Here is a 16,046-nt window from a genome sequence, read left to right on the forward strand (position 1 = left end):
CGTCCCTGTCGTATCACGGCACCCAACCATCTCATCGGCCCAAAGAACTCGATGTGGCACAATTCATCTTTGTCAGAAGGAGACCACAGAGAGCACCTCTGCAGTAGCCTTATGAAGGGCCGTACAAGGTTCTCCAGCAGTCGGGCGGAACTTTTACTTTAGACGTGGAGGCAGGGAGGAATTGTTTACCGTGGACCGCTTGAAAGCCGCCCACCTAGACTTAACTCAACCAGTCCAGGTGGCCATGCCCAAACGGAGGGGCTGGCCACCCAAGCGACAGGACACGACAGGTTCTGGAGGGGTTGTGTGGCGGCCCACAGCCTAATGGCAAACTGGCCCCGCTTGTATCGCCATGTGGCAGGGCAGCCATTAGAATATGGCATCGTCAGGGGTTTCTTCTTGACTCCAGCATCCCTTCCAGCGCACGACCTGGGCAGAGATTATGACGTCACATTGCACCAGGTGACTGAGCTCATGCTGCCCTTAAAGAGGTGTGCGGAATTTGAATAAAAACAGTCGTTAATGACCCTCAATATGGTGGTTGTGATTTACTTCAGCTCCTCAGAGCGCCACGCCAGCTTCAACAGAATCTTTAATTTTCTTAAGACCACAATTTTGCCAAATTTAAAGAAAATTATTTTCCATAGAAAATGGAATGTCTATTTGGAAATAATAGCGTCCTTGCAGACAGACAACACTCATCTTGAAGCCACTTGAATTGTGGGTAATGATTTCTCCTCCTGGCATTCAGTGCAATGAAACAGAAGAAAAATCGCCAATTCTCAGCCTTTAAGACCCAGCAGGTTGGTCTCTGCGACCATTTCCACCCATACATTCCACGCCCCATGACACTGAAATTCAGCTGCTTGCTTAATCCTGTCTTATGGAGCAGAAGATTTTGGGAATGTTTCAGAGCTCCATAATGGTTACAATTTTGTACAACTTTCTGGGTCTCCAGTAGAAGGACTGGCTGGAAATAAAGGTGAATGAAACCCCTTCTCCCAGGTATCGTGTTTGCAAAGTATGGCGACTGGCGGATGGAGCAGGGAAAATTTGTGCACCTGACTCAGGAAATTTGGACTCGGAAAGAAGTTTCTCGAATTGCAAATTGTGGAAGAGGCTGGCTTTTTAAACCAAGCCTTTGAAGGTGAACAAGGTGAGTCGATGCAGAGGAAGCCACTGCCTTGTATCAGATTTGGCCAACAGTGGGTGGTTTCATTCTTGGTAAAATCAGTGAGCAACACAAGGGAAGTGAGGGTATAGATCAGCCCTTGCTCTTCGAGTCACTGCCCATCCTGCATCCTTTAGAGGAACACTTGAAGGAGGTTCTTCAGTTTCGGGGAGGGTGTTTTCAGTTCAAACCATCTTCACTTTTCCAGCCTTTATCCTAATGGAGGAAGGGGCTTGGACCCAGGGATATCAGGTGGAGGAAAGATGGATGAAAAAGCTTTGACAATGTTCAGTCTTTCCCTTTGACACAGCAGAGATCAAGTTCTCTGCCAGCGATTTCTGATGGGAGAAGCAGCAAACATTTACATTGAAATAGTTCCAAACTCTTTGGTCGGAGCGTACAGAGACCAGAACAACTGCACTGGTTAACCGAGATACATTGGGACATGTAATAGTCGAACATAAGAACATTCAAAACATGACTCGTGGAGCCTGCTCCACCACTCAACAAGATTATGACTGATCAGACTGGAAACTCATCTCCACCGACCCACTTTTACCCCTGAACCCTTAATTCCCAGACTTTACAAAAATTTATCCCTGCATTTAAAGCTTATTCAATGAAGCAGCCTCCACTGTTGTCCTGGTCAGGGAATTCCACAGATACGATGTTCTTTGGGAAAAGCAGTTTTCCTCATCTCCGTCCTAAACCTACTCCCCAAATATTTAGACTATGTTCCCTCATTCTACTCTCGCCTGCCAGTGGAAACAACTTTCCTGCCTCTATCTTATTTATCCCTTGGTTCTAAAGATTCTTCTGAATTCAAATGAGTACAATCTTAAATGATTCAAACTCGCCTCAGAGGTGAACACAACCATTCACGATGAACGGCCAAAATGTATGTCGAAAAGGTTCTAGTCTCAGATTCATACAGCATGCAAACAGGCCATTCGCCCCAACCATGGGCACCTTTCTGTATTAATCCCATCACCCAGAACCTGGTCCATGGCCTTTCAGAGGCTCGCATACACAATGTTTTGATGCTGACAGAGACCTAGCTTCAACCAGTCTCAGGCAGAGCAGGTCAGGCATTCACTCTCTCAGAGGTTCGGGTGAATCTGGAGCCATTCGGAGTCAATGAGACAGATGGAGCCTGAATGGGGTTTGGATGAAGGATTTCAGTAAGTTTGACTGTATTCAAGTCAAGTCATGTTTATTGTCATCTGTTTGTACAGGTACAACCTGACGAAACAGCATTCTCTGGTCCTTGGTGCAAAACATGCAGACACTCACCCAAACAATACATATGCAGGACAAGTATTTTAACCATAAAAATAAATAAATAACAACTCCTCTGTACGTGAGAGTCTAAGAAGGTTATTGTGAGCAGTTCGGAGGAATATTTGAGGCCATTTGGGAGAATGTTGAACAATTAGGGTCCAATGAGATCCTGTTGTGTCCCAAAATGACCAAGAACGGCACTGCTAGAGTAGCGGCGAGTACAAAGATCTTGCAGCGCCAATGACCTATCTGGTGCAGTCTGTGAGCAATTTGTACATTCTCCCCGTGTCTTTGTGGGTCCTCCTGGGTGCTCCAGATTCGTCCCACCATTTACCCCCTCCGTAAATCTTCGTCCGCGAAGCCAAGCCAAAGATGGGGGGCTCAGGCTCGTGGACCTGAAGGGCCTGTTACCGTGCTGTATGTCTAAATTTGAAATTGTGAGGAGAGCTGGATGAAGGAGCAACATTGAGAAGTTTGCGCAGGCCTGGATTAAATTGTTGCAATTACAAAAGGCTAGATTTGGGCCAGCTGATTAATCTCTTACCACAGACCATTTCTTCCCAGTTTCAATATTTATTATTTCTATGGCTCTTACTTGCAAAAAATAGAATTCCTTATCATTTACTCAGGTCACCCTTTTGATCCACATTTCCTTTTAACTTGTGGGACTTCGAACATTATCTGTTCAATCATCTTCAGAGAACGTTTTGAATATCGTGACAAAAAGTTCCTTGGATATTTGCACATATTTGAAGAAAGTTTTGTCCTGGAAGGTGGATTTTGGGGTCAGGTAAGGCAGATGACCTGAAGTTGTAGAATCGCATATTGATGGTTGGACAATGCCTGGATCCAAGTCAGGGTTTTATTCCTCAAGTATAGTTACAAGTTCAAATTTATGGTCACATAATTGCCTGGTACCCTCGTCACCTGGCCAGCAAATTAACTCTCATGTGCGGACAACAATACGAAGTAAGAGAAAGAGCACAGTTACAGAGAACAGTCAATCTGTGCAGAGCAGGGGCACCAAGAGGTTTACTTTCAATATGAGTCTCCTGTGCTATTATCACGAATGCATGAGGCCACATAGGTGTGAGGGTCTATCTTTTCAATCCTCCCTCTCTAACTGCTTGACATTTCCTGTAACTCTGCATCTCATACCTTTTATAGCTCTTTCTCAAGCGAAATATTTCAGTAACAATTGGGTATAGAGCAGTGATTCTCAACCTTCCTTTCCCAAAGCATGGGGCCTGGGTAAATAGTTTGTGAAATAATGCACCACACATCAAAGAAAGTCTTGACTGCGGCTCCTGTGTTTATGGGAACGTGGGACTGGGAACACTCTGTGCTAAAGAGAATGAGGGACTGGGAACATGATGTGTTAAAGAGCAGTGGGAATGGCCCCCAGGTCAGTGGGAACCAGACTTGGGAGCCAGATGCCAATCTATTGGAAATCCAAAGTAGTCTCTTTGAAGATTATTGTGTCTGGCTTCACAACGACCCCCTCTCTCCCAGCCTCGATGTTGTATCTGTGAAATTAATCCTTTCTTATATTCTATGAAGAAAACTCCAGGAATTGAGAATTTTTATTTGCAAACTTTGCAATCCTGTTGTTAGAAATAGAAGTACCTTAACAGAAATTGCTCAAGACAAAAATTGAGAACAAAGAACATTTATTTTACAACAATGCAAAGTTGGGTGCTTCCCCTTACCCTGGGAATACACACATACACTGGGGCTCACCCAACTTTTATACAGTGAATTTCAGTATAGGAATACCCTCCCCCTTACATTTTTCTGCCTCCTGGATGGGTTTGGCATTAGGCAATCCTTCCTGCCTACGTGCTGTTTCTGTGAACTTGGAGGACCAGGGGTATCCTGTCGGTGTCTCATCATGTCATTGTCCTTATTGTCCTTATTCACAACCTTGCCCTTGTCCCCATTCACACCTTTCCGACTCTCAGAGCTACAGTCTCTTCATAAGCAGAGTTCGCTAATCCTGTCTAGGGTTTACTAATTTAATATGCATAACTTGATAAATCTGTGTAAGGCTTACTAATTATATATGTAGAACTTGGTACTTCTGTCTAGGGCTAGGAGACCCTTATCTCACCCAGACTACCTCTACTTCCTACATTCTATTATTCCTTGCCTCTCCTTATCTTATTCATACGGTGGGATCACTGATCCTGTCGAAAGGACTAGAAGGTTCTTATCTTACATAGGCTGACTCTGCTTCCTGCATCCTAATTTCCATGCTTAGCCTGTTCATACTGGTTTAATCCATCACTCCATGTATCTGTACTAGTTTCCCCATCTTTCATATTTTCATGTCAAGTTTACTCATCTCTCACACTGTCTTTGTTGCAGTTGATGAATACGTTCTCCTTCCTTCGTCACCTCCCGGGTCCACAAAATAAAATATTTCAAAATCATAATAAAACCATTCAGTTTATACAAGAAATAATCACACGTCACAAAGAATCCTGGGAACCAAACAACCCCAGGGATTGCATTGATGCTTACATAAGCCAACAGGAGAAGGTATGTGACGATTACTGGAGCATCCTGGTGCATTGTGGGCTTGTTCTTCCCATCATCTCCATGTTGTCTTGGTACCAGGGAAGGGGAGGGAATTGCAGCATCCTGTGCTCAGTATTGCTTGTCTATCCTTGCCAGCAAGGCCAGATCTCGTGCACAATACACCAGATGTATTCTCACCATCACCTGATGAGTATCTTCACATCTTCTGATGATGCCTTTGCCTTTCCAATTACTTGGTGCATCCGCATGTTAACTTACAGTGATTCAACATAAGAGTTTTACAGCACAGACAGAGGCCCTTCAGCCCACTTGTCCCATGGTGACTCTTGTCCTTATCCTTGCCCCATATCACTGTGTTTGGACAATAACTATACACACACACCATGTTCATTCTCAACACCCCTTTTCAAATGAAAGTAAAACACAGAATTCTGTCGACACCTTCGCTAAAGTAACTACAGGCCTTTCACGTGAAGCAAAACTTCACCTGTACAGCCAGAGGACTGTTTTACTGCATCCAGTGCTCCCTTTGTGGCATTCTCTTCATTGGAGAGATTGATCGCAGACTGGGAGATCACTTCGCTGAGGACGTCCTCTCTGTTCGCAACAACAGCGACCTCCAAGTGGCCAACTATTTCAATTCCAGGTCACGCTCCCGTGCTCACTTGTCTGTGAGCACTTGTCCCACACTATCCACCCAAATATTGGAGAAACAACACTTTATTTTCCGTCTGGGTACCCTCCAGCCAGATGGCATTAACCTTGAGTTCACTGCTTTCCATTAAACCTGATTGCCATTTCCTCACCCTCCCTATTTCCTTCTTTTCTAGTTCTTTCACCTACACAGCCCTGTCTACCCCCACCTCAACAGTGCTACTGTCCCCTCCCTCCCTTTTCCACCTATCATCTCCTGCCCTGCCACCCCTTTCTCTCAACCACTCTTTTATTCTGACGCTCACCACCATGTTCTCCTACTTTGATGAAAGGCTCAAGCCCGAAATGTCAGTTCTATATCTCTGCCTTTGCTACATAAATGACATTGTTTGACCTGCTGAGTTTCTCCAGCATGTTGTGTTTCTATCCCTTTTCAATCCCTCATCTGTCTGTTTATCCATTCATGTACATTTTCCTCCTATTTCATCAGCCATCGCCCTGCCCTTTCACTGAGCCTATCGATATCCTCCTGCCGCCTCCTGTAAAAGACATGGTTCTACATGGATCTTCAGTGATATGGAGACAGATGAAGCTGGGGTTCTTCTCCTTAGAGTAGAGAAGACTACAAAATATTTGTCTGCATATTCTAAGAGTTCAGATGTTTTAGACACATCAATGTAAGTCCTGGATGTGAGAAGCCACATCAGATGAGTGACAAAGAGGCCAAATAGTGTTTACTGCATAGCAGCCCAGGATGCATTAGCTGCAGGAATACTGCAATAGATTTAATAACAGCTTGTAGAAGGAACACAAGGATAAATATTTGGTGAAACATTTTCAAGGCTCTGGGAAATGAATGGGAGAGTGGGACGAGATGGACAATTCATTCATGGGACAGTCACGGTCTACAAGGAGCATGTTTGGCACATTAAGCCTGTACAGCTGAGTCCAAAGACATCCCTACAGTATAGTTTCCTCTTCTTCCTGTTGCCCTTAATGCCTGGGGTCCTCAAGTTTCCATCTGAGTTGCTTTCAATGTGCCCGATTCATGTTCCATCCAACAACCATCAGCAGCTTATATTTTCCAGGTTAAGGTATTCCTTGCATCCCCTCCCATGTCATTTTGCTCCCACTGCCCACTGTTCCTCAGAATTGTCTCTGTTCCTTCCTTTCCATTTACCTGTCATTCTGTACACTCACCAGCCTTCATGTGAAAAACATGGCCCTCCGATCCCCCGTAAATCTTCTCACTTTAAACTTATGTCTACTGGTTTTAAACAGCCCACCCTTAGGAAAAGACTGCACTTTTTACATTGTCTATTATTTGCTAATGTTATAACCCTCTATACGAACACCCCTCTGGCTCCTGCACCCCTCCAGGACAACCCCTTCCTTTCCCATGTCCCCTTGTAAATCAAGCCCTTCTCTCCTGCTGAATGTTGTCCAGAATTAAATGTTTAACTCCAGCTGTCAGCTGGTGCATGGCAGTGTTTCAAGGCACTTTTAAAGCAGGATGTTCCTATAATCGATTTTGGATTCTTGTCATGACTCTCGTTTTCCCAACTGGAATTTAGATGAAACACGTCCCCAACACAAGTTTCCTGGAGACCAAGATCATTGGGACAGTAATTGGCCTGTTTGCAGCAGGTACAGAGACCAGCTCCACCACCCTCTGCTGGGCCTTGCTCTTCATGGTGCTCCATCCAGATGTGCAGTGTAAGTGCAGCAACTTTGTCGGGCCCATGATCAAGGGTGCACTGGGTGGGGGAGGGGCAGGGGGTGTGGGTATGGAATGTGTGGAGAGGGAGTACAACAGGGGGAAGGAGGGTACGAGGAGGGGTATAGCTCAGGGGTTAGAGCATTGGTCCTGTAAAGCAGGGTAACGAGTTTGTTCCTTGCTGGGGCCTCATTTCTGTGAGGGGCGCTTGACAAAGTGGTGACTCTATCTTCATTATGGTCGATAAAGTTGGAGAATTTCATGTATGTTACATTCAAAATGTAGTATTTTGCGACAATGATGGAACCTTTATCTTTACACTCAAGTGGTGTTCCAGTTAATTCTCGCCCTGTGTCCACATGGGTTTCAAGTTTAAACACAACCAGTCAAAACAGCATTTCTTGGGACGCTGGTGCGTAATGTCCAGCCCATAATAATCCCATGTAGACGTCATGGTTACAGGACACTGTTCATAAATCTCACAGCCTTTGGGAAGAAGGTAGTTCCCAACATGGCAACCCTGATTTTGATGATCCTGGAACTCCACTATGATTCAATGATCCTGTGTGATGGATGGAAAGTATCCTCATTAATTCTGAGCCCTACTTAAGCTGCATCCTGCGGCCTTTCAGTGTCCTCCCACATTCCAAACATTTACGGGGCGAGAAGGTTAATTGGTCACATGGATGTATTTGGGTAACACAGCCTCGTGGACCAGAAGGACATACTACTGTGCTGTGTCTCTAAATTAATGTTAAGGATTAAAACTTTAAATAATTTTTTTTCCTAAAATACGAACAGAAGTTATTTAATTATCAACACCCATTTGGACTCTGAAGTTCACAATGCCCCTTGACCAAAAAATGTTCTCCCATGGTGCTGGTAGGGCCTTGCTGGGCATAACTTGCCAATAGCATTCTTTGGGACATTTTTAAAGACACTAATAAAGCATCCAGTTCCTTCGAATTACTGAAACTTGGTTCTTGTTTTCTTCCTGCAGCCCAGGTCTACGAGGAGATTGACATAGTCATTGGGAAAGAACGAAAGCCAAAGTTGGAAGCCCATGAGGAGATGTCATTCACGAATGCTGTTATCCATGAATCCCAACGTTTAGGGAATATCATTCCAAATTCACTGCCTCACCAAACATACAGAGATACCACAGTCATGGGTTACATCATCCCTAAAGAATGGTCTGGAGTTGATAGAAACTTTCTCCCAGTGTAAACAATTTGCATGGTAGAGGATGCGTGTTTAATGATGAGTAATTTAAATGAGATGTGTGGGGCAAGCTTTCTGTTGCACAGAGAGTGATGGGCGCCTGGAATGGGCTGCCAGAGGCATACCACAGTTAGGCAGAGAGCTCTTGATCAGTTCAAAGGAATGCTATTCCTGAAGATGTCACTGGAAACATGATAAGGATATCTGCTCAAAGGATACATTGTCGGTGCTACCAGGGATATGTGATGTCGAGCATGAGGTGCGGCCTCTGCTCTTTTCGCTTCTGCTGATGGTTTTCCATAGTATTGCTCATTGGCCATAAAACCAGGCAGCAATAAGGATGGATGTATTGTGGAATGGCATCTGTCTCTGATGGGATGCAGTCATCTGGGATTGCAAGTCCTATACCTCATCCTAAAGTCCAGAGAACAGGACTTTAGGACTTTGGGCTTTTCTTCAACACTGAGGGTGTGTTGCAAATATATTCTTGACTACTACATCTCCTTAAATAACTTCTAGGGAACAACCATCATCCCAAACCTTACCTCGGCCTTGTTCGATGAAAACATATGGATGACTCCATGTGAGTTTAATCCAGGACACTTCCTCAACTCAGATAGGAACTTTGTGAAGCCAGAAGCTTTCATCCCCTTCTCCTTGGTGATGTGGGTCCATGGTTCGTTAAATGTGTTGAGAGATTCACGTGTGGTGTGGATATCTAGTAACCTCTTCTGCCCTATGCAGCAGGAATGTGGTACATTGGTCATGAATTTTTAAACTTCACTTCCTGAACTCTTTGAGGTAAACCACAGTATTGCTGTGCTTGGCTACTGCCAGCTGGACACGTCTCCCAAAATCAATTCTACCCACAACCCCTTGCATCCTCCCCATTCATTCCACCAGGACCAGTCAATGAGACTGGCTACTGCTCCAGTCTATAGTCAATGAAAGCCCATCAGTTTCTGTGGTAATTGACGGTGCATCACTCCTAAATGTAACTCTCAAAAGTCTTTAACACCGCATTGCTGAAATATTTCATGGAGATAAAATGAAATGAGTGGACTAAACATTGCCTTTACTTTAAAAATGGGAGTGCCACTAATTCTGTGGGAGGTCAGTGAGGGATGGACAAGGCAGAATGATGACAGAACTTGGACACTGCATGGGAACTTATTGCTGTTCAATGACTGTGGCCCTGCAGTGTTGTTCCACCCTGTGCTAGGACAATAACCACTCTTGCCCCTTCCCCTACAGGTCACCGTGTGTGTCTGGGGGAGCAGTTGACAAAGACTGAGCTCTTCCTCTTCTTCACGTTTTTAGAAACAGAAGTACTTTCACAGAAATTGCTCGAGACAAAAATTGAGAACAAAGAACATTTATTATACAACAGTGCAAAGTTGGGTGCTTCCCCTTACCCTGGGAATACACACATACACTGGGGCTTACCCAACTTTTATACAGTTCATTTCAGTATAGGAATACCCCCCCCCCTTACATTCTTCTGCCTCCTGCCTACATGCTGTTTCTGTGCACTTGGAGGACCAGGGGGGGTATCCTGTCGGTGTCTCATCATGTCATTATCCTCATTGTCCTTATTCACAAACCTGTCTTTGTTCTAATTTACACCTTCCCGACCCTCAGGGCTGTGTCCTCTTCATAAGTCTTTGGCTTGGCTTCGCGGACGAAGATTTATGGAGGGGGTAAAAAGTCCACGTCAGCTGCAGGCTCGTTTGTGGCTGACCAGTCCGATGCGGGACAGGCAGACACGATTGCAGCGGTTGCAAGGGAAAATTGGTTGGTTGGGGTTGGGTGTTGGGTTTTTCCTCCTTTGCCTTTTGTCAGTGAGGTGGGCTCTGCGGTCTTCTTCAAAGGAGGCTGCTGCCCGCCAAACTGTGAGGCGCCAAGATGCACGGTTTGAGGCGTTATCAGCCCATTGGCGGTGGTCAATGTGGCAGGCACCAAGAGATTTCTTTAGGCAGTCCTTGTACCTTTTCTTTGGTGCACCTCTGTCACGGTGGCCAGTGGAGAGCTCGCCATATAATACGATCTTGGGAAGGCGATGGTCCTCCATTCTGGAGACGTGACCCATCCAGCGCAGCTGGATCTTCAGCAGCGTGGACTCGATGCTGTCGACCTCTGCCATCTCGAGTACCTCGACGTTAGGGGTGTGAGCGCTCCAATGGATGTTGAGGATGGAGCGGAGACAACGCTGGTGGAAGCGTTCTAGGAGCCGTAGGTGGTGCCGGTAGAGGACCCATGATTCGGAGCCGAACAGGAGTGTGGGTATGACAACGGCTCTGTATACGCTTATCTTTGTGAGGTTTTTCAGTTGGTTGTTTTTCCAGACTCTTTTGTGTAGTCTTCCAAAGGCGCTATTTGCCTTGGCGAGTCTGTTGTCTATCTCATAAGTAGAACTGGCTAAACTGTCTAAGGCTTACTAATTACATATGCAAACCTGCTAATTCTGTCTGGGGCTAGAAGACCCTTCTCTCATTCAGACTAACTCTACTTCCCCTACATTCTATTATCTATTGTCTATCCTTATCTCATTCATACAGTGAACTTGCTGATTCTGTCTAAATGCTAGGAGATTCTTATCTTACAGACTGATTCTGCTTCCTGCATTCTAATATCCATGTCTTATCCTGTTCATACTGGCTTTATTCATTTACCCATGTATCAATTTTAGTTTCTTCATTTTCATATTTTTATCTCTCACAATCCTCACTTTTCTTTTAGATCAGTGATACTGATCTCTTAACTGAAAATGTATTACTTGAAAACTTGGTCTTTTTCCCAGCTGGTCAGTAAACGAACTGCAGTCTCAGTGTCATCAGATAGAAGTTGGGAAACATACATCCTTTGGGTGATAGTGCTCTGACGAGGGGGTGGATAAATTAAATACTGCACACAAGTCTTTAGGCAGGGGAGCACCATAATGGTCAGAATAGCGAGTCCAGCTGCTATAAGGGCTGTGGGTATCAGACTCCAGTTACCAATAAAAAGTCTAGTCCATCAAGGTTGCCAAGTCTGTACCTGGGCATGGGAAGATTTTCGAACTCCTGAAGAAGTGTCTTTAACTGCCTGACCATTGTGAGCATTGTCTTTAATCAGTCTTTCACAAACGCTGCCTTCAGCAGCCAACGAGTAATCGAGAGCCAGGCGGTTTTGTTGAACTGTGGCTCGTATCTGTCGTTTTTCTTCATCCCCTAAATTCAGGGCCATTGCTCTCCGTTTGATGATGATGTCCAAGGCTGTCTGGAGTCTGATTAATCGATTTAAATGCCAAGCAGCTTTAGAGTTCTGTAGCAGCTCACGTCATTTACAACTGGAACTCCCCTTAATGAGGTGGTGCTTATCATTCTGAATGTCTGAGGGACCCAAAGGATGTTTGAGAAGAGACCAAATTGGGGAGGGTTGTTTCTTATCATTTAACCTGTGTGTTGCAGCTTGTCTGCTAACATTAGCATGAGTATCATTGAATTTGTGAATGCAAGCATATGTATTAACTCTATCTCTGCCACATGTACAATCCTGACTACCATTCTGTCTGTCTTTGTCCCACCATCTCCTTTGTGCTGTCCCTTTAAAACTCCTGTCTTTAATACCTGTGTAGGCTAAAATACAAATTAAATCTACTCCACTAAAGCTGTTAAGTTCCCCTGGTCCGTGTTGGAATCCCTTGTTAACCCATATCCCACTATGACGACACATTATATCTATGCCCTGTCTACATTCTAAAGGAAAAAAATTGTCACCTCTGCTGCCCCTATTCCAGGAGGACTTAATACATTGTGAGTAATTAAGTGATGTCCCAGAAATTGGGAACCAACAAGTAAACAATACAGTAAATGGTAAAAACAACATTACGGCACTTTTTCCCGGCGTAGTGTAACTTTCAGATCAGAAGGATGAAGGACTACACGCCAGGTGGAGGGTAGATTATCAATGTCGTTATTCTGTGGTTCAGTAGCTGGTTTAATTCGTTGGATGTGGCTCCAGCCTTTTTCTTTCGTTCGCACGGCAGTGTCTGTAATCAAAAGTACACAATAGGGGCCATCCCAGACAGGTTTCAGTTGGTTATTTTTGACATAAACCCAATCACCCAGTTTAATAGAATGAATAGGATACTCCAGGGGCAGAGTTTGAGCTAATAAACCCTTCTGTCTTAAGTCATGGAGAGAAGTAGAAAGACCCTGTAAAAATTTAGAAATATATTGGTCATTCGCTTCAGGGATAGGGGTTTCAGTGTGGAATCCCATGTAAGGAAGACCAAACATCATTTCATATGGTGAGACTGCAAGGTCCTTACGAGGGGCTGTGCGAGTTCTAATTAGAGCTAAAGGTAAAGATTTAATCCAGGAGAGGCCAGTTTCCTCATGAAGTCGAGTGAGCTGATTTTTCAAGGTTTGATTCATTCGTTCAACACGGCCTGAGCTCTGGGTGTGCCACGGGGAATGTAGCTGCCAGTCTATTCCCAGTCTTTTGCACACACCCTGGAGTACCTGAGAAGTAAAATGTGTACCTCGATCCAAGTCAATGGTTTGAATCATACCATATCGTGGAATCACAGACTCCAGTAGTATCCTGATAACGGTGCCGGCACGATCATTAGGGGTTGGGAAAACCTCAACCCATCGTGTGAAATGATCTACCATCACCAGGAGGTATTTGTAAATTCCTATCTTAGGAAGTTCTGTAAAGTCAATTTGTAGATAGTGCCCACCTTGCTCTCTAGATTCACAAGATTGTGCTGACCAATGACCAGGAAGGTGACCAGCTTCAATCACCACTCCTTCTTTCCCATCCACTACACTATACCCGCTATAGTGAGTGCCATCAATGCAACGAGAAGATCCATCAATAAACCACCTTTCACCCTTCTATAAAGGCTCATCACTTAAATCCTCTCTAATTTTGGTCTGTAAATCTATAACCTCTAAACACACATGCTCTAATTCATTTATGGTATTGTCTGAATTTGGAGAGACCAAGAAGGCTGCTGGATTGTGTTCTTTATTTGTAATCAGGGTCAAATCATCCCTATCCATTAGGATCACTTCATATTTTAAAATTCTAGAGTCTGTGAGCCACCTTCCAGCACGTTGTAAGAGAATATTACGGACTGTGTGAGGGGTGTGAACCATCATAAGGGCACCAAAAGTAATCTTTCGTCCTTCCTCAACTAAAATAGCAGTGGCTGCGATGGCTTGCACACATTCTGGCCAACCACGACTAACGGGGTCTAAAACTTTTGATAGAAAAGCAACTGGCTGTCTATAAGCCTGACCTCTCTTGTGTTAGTACTCCGGAGGCTACACCTCCCTTCGCATTGATATATAAGTCAAAAGGCTTATTTAAGTCAGGTAATGCCAAGACTGGGGCACAAATAAGGCTCTGTTTCACCAAGTTAAAATCTTTAATCTCTTCCTCTGTCCAGACAACAGCTTCGCCCCCTACAATCGCGAGTTTATCATAGAGAAATCTGACCAGGCTAGAATAATTTTCAATCCAGATTCTACAGTATCCTACTAAACCAAGGAATTTCCTAAGTTCTTGGGCATTCTTGGGAGGAGGGATCTGTAGAATACCACGTATCCTCTCTGGACTTATTTTCTTAGTTCCCTGACTTACCAGATGACCTAAGTATTTAACTACTGATTGAAATTTGTAATTTGTAATCCAAATTGTAATTTGGATTCACTCATTCTAAGACCCTTATTCTCTAGAAAATTCAAAAGTTCAACAGTATACTGTTCTTCCAGTAATTAACAAATCATCAACATATTGTATCAACTGACAATTCTCTCTCCCCGAGGAGCCTCATCTAGTATTTGTTCTAAGACCTGACCGAATAAATTTGGTGATTCTGTAAAGCCCTGGGGAAGGACAGACCACCGGTATTGATTCTTACGTCCAGTAAAAGGATTTTCCCATTCAAAGGCAAACATGTCTCTGCTCTCAGTTGCTAATGGACAGGTCCAGAAAGCATCTTTGAGATCAATGACACTAAACCATTTACTATGGGGATCGATTTTACCCATTATTGTATAGGGATTAGGTACAACTGGGTGACGGGTGAGAATAATTTTGTTGAGCTCCCTCAAGTCCTGCACTAATCGATAGGTGCCGTCTGGTTTTTGGACAGGTAAAATTGGGGTATTAAAAGGTGATATACAAGATTCGAGTATACCATCTTTCACCAACTGGTCAATTACTGGCTGCAGCCCATTTCGGCCAGCCATAGGAATTGGATACTGTTTTCGTCTAATTACTTGTTCAGAATCTTTTAAAGTAACTTGCAGGGGAGGAATATCTAACACTCCTCTATTGCCTCTTTCTGCCCATGCACTCAGATTTATTAATTATCGATCTTCATCACTTAATACATACAATTGAACCCCGATACCTGATCCCTGTGGTCTGGTGCCGATAGCCAATTGGTCCTGTAAATCTTGTCCTAACAAACAAACTCCAGCTTGGGGAACTAGTAAAATATCCTCTGTTATTACCTTTTCTCCCATTTGAATTCTTACATCTCTTAATACAGGGACTGTAAAGTCTCTTCCTCCTACTCCCGAAACGATCACTGTCTCTTCTATCCTAACACCCTTGGGTTGTTGTAAAATACTAGTCCGGGCTGCCCCAGAATCAACTAAAAATACCATCTTGTCACTGTGGGGTCCTATGCTTAAATTTACTAATGGTTCTCCGTGCAGCCCCACGGTGTATATTGACTGAGAACCGTGACCCCCCTATTCATAATCTGCTTCCATCAGGGCATAAGATCGCGTCTCTCTGGCTTGCAGTGGGCAATCTTTCTTAAAGTATCCCTCCTTTTTACAATGATAACAAACAAATGCTCCTGTTTCCCAATTTCTACCTGAGTCGCTAAAGGGTCTCGGGAATGGTCGTCGTCCCCAGAATCCTCCTCTACTCCTCCATCTACTCGAGTCCCAACTTACCCACCCCTGGCCCCCCTCCCAACGTCCAGGAGCTGGCACACAGTCCCTACCCTTTCCATGTTGTTCCTCCACTACTCGTTTGACTGCCTGCATCAAAATCTTAGCCTTTCCTTTCTGTTTATCCTCAGACCTCTGAACAAATGCTTTTTGTGCGATCTGTAGAAGCTGGGTTATTCCTTGCTCATGCCAATTCTCAGTCTTCTGTAATTTCCATCAAATGTCTGGGGCTGAATTCGTAACGAAACCTGTTAATACCAGTTGTTCCCCTGCTGGGGATTCTATGTCCAGACCCCCATATTGCTGTATGGCCATGCGCAATCTATTCAAAAATGCAGAGGGGGTCTCCTCGGGACCTTGGGGAACTTCAAATGCTTTGTTAAAATTCCATCCCTTTGGGATTCCTTGATTCCTTTTATCAAATTAACCCTATATTCTTCCATTAATGTGCGACCATCACTAGTATTCTTATCCCAATTTGGTTTCGCCAGGGGAAATT

General features: G+C 44.3%; 1 protein-coding gene across 1 annotated transcript; it reads left to right on the plus strand.

Moving 5' to 3' along the window:
* Positions 1–324: 324 nt before the first annotated feature.
* Positions 325–10,306, plus strand: LOC138749328 (cytochrome P450 2D26-like). The gene is made up of 9 exons (XM_069910542.1): positions 325–491; positions 1,071–1,156; positions 3,082–3,242; positions 3,804–3,909; positions 4,788–4,993; positions 7,222–7,363; positions 8,365–8,587; positions 8,763–8,844; positions 9,105–10,306. The coding sequence occupies exons 1-9, from the start codon at positions 325–327 to the stop codon at positions 9,360–9,362; spliced, it is 1,431 nt and encodes a 476-aa protein (XP_069766643.1). The 3' UTR covers positions 9,363–10,306.
* Positions 10,307–16,046: the final 5,740 nt, after the last annotated feature.

The sequence above is a fragment of the Narcine bancroftii genome, chromosome 14 (assembly GCF_036971445.1).
Source record: "Narcine bancroftii isolate sNarBan1 chromosome 14, sNarBan1.hap1, whole genome shotgun sequence".
Lineage (NCBI taxonomy): Eukaryota > Metazoa > Chordata > Chondrichthyes > Torpediniformes > Narcinidae > Narcine > Narcine bancroftii.